This window comes from Apium graveolens, chromosome 6 (genome assembly GCF_009905375.1).
Source record: "Apium graveolens cultivar Ventura chromosome 6, ASM990537v1, whole genome shotgun sequence".
Lineage (NCBI taxonomy): Eukaryota > Viridiplantae > Streptophyta > Magnoliopsida > Apiales > Apiaceae > Apium > Apium graveolens.
The window spans coordinates 9,907,923-9,918,277 of NC_133652.1; the positions used below are offsets into that span (position 1 = coordinate 9,907,923).

Here is a 10,355-nt window from a genome sequence, read left to right on the forward strand (position 1 = left end):
AATAAACCCTAAAACTGCATGTGGAGAATGAAAACATAGGCGCCGAGTTGTTTGGTGGTTCACTCCGTTTCTTCTTCATATCAACGACGAGAACATGTACTACTAGTACTACTAATATAATATTGTGTAATTAATTAAATAATGTAATGCTAGTTGTGCAGATTCATTATAATGATTATAGCATTAATTGAAATCTTCATTAGCATGACATGTAATTTTCATGAATGGGTACATGATGTATTACAAGTTATAATATTAGAGTATTAAAAATTGAAAAGCCTTAGCATTAATGTAAGTTATGATGATGCTATTTTATTAACTTAAAAGGGTGCTGCGTGTGTGTTTATGCCTCGAAATCAGGACATTAGTTTTGTAAGGTTAGAATCAAAATCATTTTTTAAGTATTAAAGTCATCCTAGAATGTACATGTATGTTTATGGCTACTTTACATCTATAATGGAAAGTAATTAAATTGTCACCTAAATATGGAGCTGAGTCCATTCAATTATGTAGATTCTAAGTCATGTTTTTGTTTGTGCTTTAAGGGCGAGGCGATAATCTTATTAACGTTTAAGTAAGTATATAATTTTAGTATTTAAAGTTATAAGATGAAACGTGTACCAATAATAAATAATAAATTGGTTATTAGATCAGGTTCGGAGGAATTAGCTGACCTGTTGTGGATATTGCTAGTAGTTTTAGTTGTGATATTTGAGGTACGGATTCTGTCCCTTTTTATTCAGCGCCACTCCTCTTAGCATTTAGAAATATTTGATTCGTTCAGTTCTTCTGTATCCTGCTCATTCAATATTTGATTTGACTTTTTCTGACTTCCGAAAATTATTTTAAAAATGATTTGGAAAATCTTAAATATCTGTTTATACGGTTTTCAAAAATTATTTATGACACCCTCTGTTTTGGAAATCTGAATTACTTATCTCAGGTGATTTTAATTTTTGCGAGGATATTTTATTTTGAACCCTTAGTGTGATTTAGGATATACCGAGTTAACCAGCTGTAGGGGTACTACAACCATGTCACTGCGGCACCAGTGACATGACACTTCCGTGACAGTGTGATTGATCACGACGTATCCTTCTGTTAGCTCTTGGGAGTAGGTTTTGCGCATTTGATATTTGTTGAGGATACATGGTTGCACCCAGAGTTTGATTTGTGATTTGATTTATGGTGACGTTGTATATGTCGTACACGTTATCCATTCTGTTGCACGCATTAGGTACTCTATGATGTGTGTATTTTTATCTGTTCTGATCTCGGTATGAAATATCCTAACCCCTCGTTGTTTCTGCCATGCTTATTTTAAAATTTTTTGTTTTGTTGTAAAATTGTGAAATATTCCATTCTGATTTTCTGTTTCATAAATTGTATTCCAAATTCGTACTGGACGTTTGGCTCATGCCGTATTCTTTTTCTGGCAGGTACTTAGGGGGATCTGGGACTGTGCGGTGGTGAGCTACCCCATTTATTGATTAGAATTTCGGACTTTATCAGTATCTAGATTTAATTATTTATTTAGAGATTTCAACATTTATATTATTGGTTTTGATAGTTTGGAGATTTAATATTATTTTGGAGAATTTAAACTGTTTAATTATTGTTTAGAAATATATTAGTTTTCTGTTTGCAGGTTTACGGATTTTAAGTAATATATCCTTCTATTTAAAGAAGGGGGTGTTACAGAGATGGTATCAGAGCTTAGGTTCTTTCTTGTAGAAAACCTACTTAGGTTGATCTGTGAGTTTGGGTAGACGATAGGATGGGTGTTCTATTTAATTTCGTTTCATTCTGCTCTTTATCATTTCATTCTGCTTCATCATATTTATTCTCGTATCTTCATTCGTTCGCTATCTTATATTGTAGATGCCTCCTAGACGTGATCCTTTTCACATTGACCCTGCTCAGCTTAATGAGATGATAGGGCAAGCAGTGGCTCAGGCTGTACAACAAGCCTTGGCAAACCAGGGAAATCAGAATGACGAGGAAAATCAGAATGGACAAGGAAATCAGAATGGTGATGGAAACCAGAATGGACAAGGAAATCAGAATGGTGATGGAAACCAGAATGGACAAGGAAATCAGAATGACAATGGGAATCAGAATCAGAACGGTCAGGGCCATCAATTAGAGCCGTTTGTATGGTTGGAGATTTTTATGAAGCAGAAACCAAACTCTTTTAGTGCAACACCGACTCCTATTGATGCTGAAAATTGGATTGTTCATCTCGAAATGATTTTTGATACACTGGGTTGTGATGAGATTCAGAAGGTCAGGTTAGCTGTGTATAAGTTGGAGGGTGATGCTCAGAGGTGGTGGAGAAGAGTGAAAGCTACTAAAGGGGAGCAGTATGCGGAGGCTTTGGAATGGCAGGGATTCAAGGAGGTATTCTATGAGCAGTACTTCTCCAATGCTGATAAAGAGGCTTATTTGAGGGAGTTTCATTCTATTGTGTAGCACCATGATGAGAGCATTACTGATTATATGGCGAGGTTTATAAGGTTGGCTGGATTTTCCGGGACAGTTGCAGGGACTGCTGCACAACAGGCTGATAAATTTAAGTGGAGGTTAAAGTCTTATCTGAGGGGTTCCATAATTTCTTTTAAATTTGATAATGTGGCAGAGGTGGCTGATGCAACAAAAGATGTTAAGAAGGAGCGCATAGATTTTAGGACTTCCAGGTCTAACAGAGGTAGTAAGAGAACTAAGGATGATCAAGGTTTTGTATAGGATAGACAGTGGTATGAAGGTCAGAGTGGTCAGCAGGGACAGTGGCGCAGACAGAATCAGAATAGGGGTGGCCACTGGTCAGTCATTCCACGACCGAATCAATATTTTGGTCAGATTCAAAATCAGCAGTTCCAGCGACAGAAGCAGCCTTGGCAGTGGCAGAATCGTCAGCAGGGGCAGAACCGTTACTCAGTGTATGGGGGAAACCCCAATATGATTCCAGTGGATCCTTGTGCTAAATGTGGTGGACATCATCCAGGTAGAGCTTGTTACAGACATACTGGGCTTGTTTCTTGTGTGGTAGGATGTCCCATAGGGCAAAGGATTGTACAATATCACGCAACACTGGTGGAGGAGGATCTGAAGGTGGTAGTGGCAGTGGTAGTCAGCATAATCCTACAGCCAGAGTGTTTGCATTGACGGCAAATCAGGCAGCAACTAATTCAGGTACCGTTTCAGGAACACTTCTTGTTGGTAGACGTGATGCTTATGTGTTATTTGATACTGGTTCGACCCATTCTGTTGTGTCTTTATCATTTGTTCATCATCTTAGCGTTGCACCTTCATTATTATATCTTCATATGTCTATTGCTACCCCTGTGGGGAATTCTGTTATTATATCTGATGTATTTCAAGAGTGTCTGATAGTTATGGGAGATAGAAATTATAAGGTTAACTTGTTTCCAATGGAGATGCATGACTTTGACTTTATCTTGGGCATGGATTGGTTGAGTGAACATCGTGCCACAATTGATTGTAAAGGAAAAAAGGTGATTTTTGGGGATGCAGATAAACTAGAATTTGTATACCAAGGGTCTCAGCCGAAAGGGGAGGTTAAATTAATTTCCGCTCTAAAGGAGAACAAACTTTTATCTAAGGGTTGTGATGGCTACCTTGCTTTCGTGAAGGATACATCGAAGGATGAACCTCACATCGAGGATTATCCAGTTGTGAGGGTGTAGAAGATGTGTTCCCCGATGAGCTACCAGGTTTACCACCACATAGAGAGGTGGAGTTTACTATTGAACTTGTTCCAGGTGCTGAGCCTATTTCTAAGGCGCCCTACCGAATGGCGCCGCTTGAGTTGCAGGAATTGAAAGAGCAGTTGCAGGAGTTGTTGGATAGGGGATTTATCAGGCCAAGCGTGTCTCCGTGGGGCGCTCCTGTGTTGTTTGTGAAGAAGAAAGATGGTTCCATGAGATTGTGTATTGACTATAAGGAGTTGAATAAGGCGACTATCAGAAACAGGTATCCTTTGCCACATATTGATGACTTGTTTGATCAGTTACAAGGGGAGAAGTACTTCTCAAAGATAGATTTGAGATCTGGTTACCAACAGTTACGAGTAAGAGAAGAGGATATTCCAAAGACTGCATTTTGCACCCGTTATGGTCATTATGAGTTCCTCGTGATGTCATTTGGGTTAACGAATGCACCAACGATATTTATGGATTTGATGAATCGAGTCTTTCATGATTATCTAGATAAATTTATGGTGGTCTTCATCGATGATATTTGATATACTCTAGAAGCAAAGAGGAGCATTTACGTACTGTACTTGAAATTTTGAGGGAGAAGAAATTGTTTGCGAAATTTTCAAAGTGTGAATTCTGGTTGGAGGAGGTGGCATTCTTGGGGCATATTGTGTCTGGTAGGGGCGTTGAGTTGGATCCTGCGAAAGTCGAGGCTATTACTAATTGGCCGAGACCAAGCAATGTGACGGAGGTAAGGAGTTTCTTGGGTTTGGCAGGCTACTACAGGCGCTTTGTGGAAGGTTTCTCTTCCATAACTTTACCATTGACTCAACTAATGAGGAAGGGAATTAAGTTCGAGTGGAATGAAGGTCGTGAGAAGAGCTTTCAAGAGTTGAAGAAGAGGTTGGTGTCTGCTCCAATACTTGTGTTGCCATCAGGAAGTGGAAGTTTTCAGGTTTATAGTGATGCTTCTAAGAGAGGATTGGGGTGTGTTCTTATGCAGCATGGGAAAGTGATTTCTTACGCCTCTAGGCAACTTAAACCTTATGAGGTGAACTATCCTACCCATGACTTGGAGTTAGCGGCTGTGGTATTTGCTTTGAAGATCTGGAGACACTATCTTTATGGAGAGACTTGTGACATCTTTACTGATCACAAGAGTCTAAAATACATCTTTACTCAGAAAGAGCTTAATATGAGGCATCAGAGGTGGCTTGAACTTCTTAAGAATTATGATGCAAATATTCAGTACCATCCAGGGAAGGCGAATGTAGTGGCAGACGCTCTTAGTAGGAAGAAATTGGGAAGTGTTGCATCTCTCATTACTCAGCCGCACCTTATTTCAGATTTGGAGCGATTGGGTGTTGAGTTGTATGTTAGAGGGTCAGGAGGTAGCATTGCAAGTTTGAAAGTGGAACCAAATCTTGTTTCAAGGATTAAGGAAGCTCAGAAGAATGATACGGGTTTGGAAGATATTAGATATGAGGTGGCAAGTGGAAAGCAAACACATTTTCGTGTTGATGATAAGGGTGTGATATGGTTGGGTAGTAAATTGTGTGTTCCGACAGACTCGATGATTCGTGAGGAAATTTTGAAGGAGGCTCATAGTTCTTCATTCTCTATTCATCCAGGTTCCACCAAGATGTATGGAGATTTGAAGAAGCACTTTTGGTGGAGTGGAATGAAGGGAGACATAGCTGAATTTGTGGGAAAATGTCTTACATGTCAACAAGTGAAGATAGACCATCAGAGGCTTAGGGGATTGTTACAGCAACTAGTTATTCCAATTTGGAAATGGGAAAACATTACTATGGATTTTGTGACTCATTTGCCGAGAACGTTCAGGAAGAATGATGCCATATGGATGTGGTTGATAGACTTACTAAGTCTGCTCACTTCTTACCCATTAGAGAGACTACTTATATTCATGAGTTGGCAGAGATTTTTCAGCGAGATATTGTTAGACTTCATGGTGTGCCTGTGTCGATAGTTTCAGACAGGGATACGAGATTTACATCACATTTTTGGAAGGGGTTCCAACAAGCTTGGGGTACGAGACTTAATTTTAGTATAGCTTATCATTCGCAGACCGATGGACAGTTAAAAAGGATGATTCAGACATTGGAGGATATGTTGAGGGCATGTGCTTTGGAGTGGACATGCGATTGGGATAAGAATTTATACCTGGTAGAGTTTGCGTACAATAATAGTTGGCACGCGAGTATTGGTATGCCACCATTTGAAGCTTTATATGGTAGGAGGTGTAGGACACCATCTTGTTGGGATGGGGTTGGTGAGAGGGTCATTGAAGGGCCGGAGTTGGTTAGAATCACTAATGAGAAGGTGGAGAAAGTTAAAGAAAGTTTGAAGGAAGCTCGATCTCTTCAAAAGAGTTACGCGGACCAATATAGGAATTTTGGTGGATTTGAGCCTGGTGATCATGTGTTCTTGAAGGTATCGCCTTGTAAGGGTGTTAAGCGTTTTGGTATGAAGGGGAAGCTTAGTCCGAGATATGTTGGACCTTTTGATGTTATGGAGAAAGTTAGGGAAGTATCTTATAGAGTTGCGTTGCCGCCACAACTATCTCATGTGCATAATATGTTTCATGTGTCTATTTTGAGGGGTTACAAATATCATCCATTACACGTAATTCAGTATCCATTGCACAAGATTAGAGATGATCTTTCTTGTGAGGAAGAAGTTGAGGCTATCTTAGCTCGAGAGGAGCGAGTTTTGAGGAAGAATACCATTCCGTTTGTGAAAGTTTTATGGAAAAATCATCCGGAGAGAGAAGCTACTTGGGAATTAGAAGAATCTATTCGTGAGAAATATCCGCATTTATTCGATTGAGGTACGAGTATTTTGTTTTGTTTGATTCCGGGGACGGAATCCTTTTTTTAAAGGGGTATATATGTAATATACGTGAATTTTATATATTTCAAATATAATAAAAATATTAACAACAATTATTATTATAGTTAAAACAATAATAAAAATATAATTTAGATTAGGATTAGAATTAAAATTAGAATCAGAATAAGTGATTTAATGTATTTGCTAAATAAAAAAATAACGTATATAATTATTTTCTTATTAGAATTCTAGTTCTAATAGGGACACGACACAGTATTTAGTTTAGTGCATATAAATATTGGGAAACATACGGGAGTTTATTAGAAAAAATAATAAACCCTAAAACTGCATGTGGAGAATTAAAACATAGGCGCCGAGTTGCTTGGTGGTTCACTCCGTTTCTTCTTCATATCAACGACGAGAACAAGTACTACTAGTACTACTAATATAGTATTGTGTAATTAATTAAATAATATAATGCTAGTTGTGCAGATTCATTATTACGATTATAGCATTAATTGAAATCTTCATTAGCATGACATGTGATTTTCATGACTGGGTACATGATGTATTACAAGTTGTAATATTAGAGTATTAAAAAATTGAAAAGCCTTAGCATTAATGTAAGTTATGATGATACTATTTTATTAACTTAAAAGGGTGATGCGTGTGTGTTTATGCCTCGAAATCATGACATTAGTTTTGTAAGGTTAGAGTCAAAATCATGCTTTAAGTGTTAAAGTCATCCTATAATGTATATGTATGTTTATGGCTACTTTACATCTATAATGGAAAGTAATTAAATTGTCACCTAAATATGGAGCTGAGTCCATTCAATTATGTAGAATCTAAGTCATGTTTTTGTTTGTGCTTTAAGGGCGAGGCGATAATCTTATTAACGTTCAAGTAAGTATATAATTTTAGTATTTAAAGTTATAAGATGAAACGTGTACCAATAATAAATAATAAATTTATTATTAGATCAGGTTCGGAGGAATTAGCTAACCTGTTATGGATATTGCTAGTAGTTTTAGTTGTGATATTCGAGGTACGGATTCTGTCCCTTTTTATTTAGCGCCACTCCTCTTAGCATTTAGAAATATTTGATTCGTTCAGTTCTTCTGTATCTTGCTCATTCAGTATTTGATTTGACTTTTTCTGACTTCCGTAAATTATTTTAAAAATGATTTGGAAAATCTTAAATATCTGTTTATGCGGTTTTCAAAAATTATTTATGACACCCTCTGTTTTGGAAATCTGAATTACTTGTCTCAGGTGATTTTAATTTTTGCGAGGATATTTTATTTTGAACCCTTAGTGTGATTTAGGGTATACCGAGTTAACCAGCTGTAGGGGTACTACAACCATGTCATTGCGGCACCAGTGACATGACACTTCCGTGATAGTGTGATTGGTAACGGCGTATCCTTCTGTTAGCTCTTGGGAGGAGCTTTTGCGCATTTGATATTTGTTCAGGATACGTGGGTGCACCCAGAGTTTGATTTGTGATTTGATTTATGGTGACGTTGTATATGCCGTACACGTTATCCATTTTGTTGCACACATTAGGTACTCTATGATGTGTGTATTTGTATCTGTTCTGATCTCGGTATGAAATATCCTAACCCCTCGTTGTTTCTGCCATCCTTATTTTTAAAATTTTTGTTCTGTTGTAAAATTGTGAAATTTTCCTTTCTGATTTTCTGTTTCATAAATTATATTCCAAATTCGTACTGGGCGTTTGGCTCATGCCGTATTCTTTTTCTGGCTGGTGCTTAGGGGGATCTGAGACTGTGCCGTGGAGAGCTACCTCATTTATTGATTAGAATTTCGGACTTTATCAGTATCTAGATTTAATTATTTATTTAGATATTTCAACATTTATATTATTGGTTTAGACAGTTTGGAGATTTAATATTATTTTGGAGATTTTAAACTGTTTAATTATTGTTTAGAAATATATTAGTGCTCTGTTTGCAGGTTTACGGATTTTAAGTAATATCTCCTTCTATTTAAAAGAAGGGGGTGTTACATTTAGGAATATTGATACTATACTCATAATCTGATTTCTAAGTCATGTACTTAGAGGTATAGAATTCATATCATATTCTAAGGACATTTATTAATCTAACATTTATATCGTAGTAAATTAAGAATTAATAAATTATAAAAAGAATAATCTATAGAATATGAATATTAATAATCCAAATGTCTTAAACTAAAACATCATAGTGTTGTCTCTAGGGCACAAACACTAACAATCTCCCACTAGAGCCAATCACCCATGTATCTAATACTCATGGAACTAGTATGACCATCGTTTTTCTGCTGCGACAAAGCCTTAGTCAGTGGGTCTGCAACATTATCTTTACTATGGACTTTACATTTATATCTCCTTGATCATTAATCTCATTAATAAGGTGATATCGCCTAAGGACATGCCTAAACAGTCTCCTTAGCTGTTTCAAAATATCAATATATTCGGCTTCGATTATAGAATCATCAATGTTCTTGTTGTGAATTATTACAACTAACATCACTTATATTTAGGCAAAACACAAAACAGACATGAACACGTAATCATCCTTGTCTGTCCAAAAATTAGGTTCAGAAACTAGCATCAGTGTAACCCTTTACAACTAGTTCCCTATCTTCTCCATACACCAAAAAAAAATCTTTAGTCCTTTTTAAATACTTAAGAATATTCTTGAAAATTATCCAGTGACCCTCACCTGGATTAGACTAGTATCTGCTCGTCATGCTCAAAGCAGACGAAACATCAGGATAATTACATATCATTGTACACATTACTCTTATCATCTAATGATTTAGGGGGCAGTTATCTTTTGAGATCACTATCCCACGAGACATCGAAACATATCCTTTCTTTGTCTCCTGCATCCTAAAATGATGCAATATTTTATCAATGTATATACTCCGACTAGGTCGATTAATCTCTTCAATCTATCTCTATAGATCTTGATCCCTAATATATAGGTAGCATCACCTAAGTCTTCATCGAGAAATTATTTCTCAACCAAGTCTTAACAGCTTGTAGAGAAGGTATGTCATTCTATATATGTTATATGTCATCTACATATAATACTAGGAATGTCACATGACTCCCACTAACCTTCTTGTAAACACATGGTTCATCTTCATTTTGAATAAAGCCAAATTCTTTGACCATTTTATCAAAATGAATATTCATTCTCCTTGAGGCTTGCTTCAATCTATAAATAGATAGAAGCAACTTACAAACCGTCATAGCAAACTTTGGATCGACAAAACCCTCAAGTTGTATCATATATATATTCTCTCCAAGGCTCCCATATAAGAAAGCGGTTTTGACATCCATTTGCCAAATCTCATAGTCAAAGTAAGAAACTATTGCTAACAAAATCCTGATGGACTTGACCATATCAACTAGTGAAAAAGTCTCATCATAGTCTATACCATGAATTTGTTTGAAACCTTTTGCCACTAGTCGCACCTTATAGGTTTGTACTTTACCATCCATGTCAGTTTTCTTCTTGAAAACCCACTTGCACCCTATAGGTTTTACCCCTTCCAGTGGATCAACTAAAGTCAATACTTTATTTTGATACATGGATTCCATTTTGGATTTCATAGCCTCCAGCCATCTCTCGGAGTCTGGATTGTTCATAGCATCTTGGTAGGTGAGAGACTTATCATTATCCGTAAGCATCACATCACCATCTTGAGTCAAAAGAAATCCATAATTTTTCCCGGACTCATGGTGAATCCTACTAGATCTACGAA

General features: G+C 36.9%; 1 protein-coding gene across 1 annotated transcript; it reads left to right on the plus strand.

The window, feature by feature from the left end:
* The first annotated feature begins 3,814 nt into the window (after window positions 1–3,814).
* LOC141664554 (putative mitochondrial protein AtMg00860) lies at window positions 3,815–5,573 on the plus strand. The gene is made up of 4 exons (XM_074470507.1): window positions 3,815–3,910; window positions 4,031–4,167; window positions 4,275–4,674; window positions 5,565–5,573. The coding sequence occupies exons 1-4, from the start codon at window positions 3,815–3,817 to the stop codon at window positions 5,571–5,573; spliced, it is 642 nt and encodes a 213-aa protein (XP_074326608.1).
* The last annotated feature ends 4,782 nt before the right edge of the window (window positions 5,574–10,355 follow it).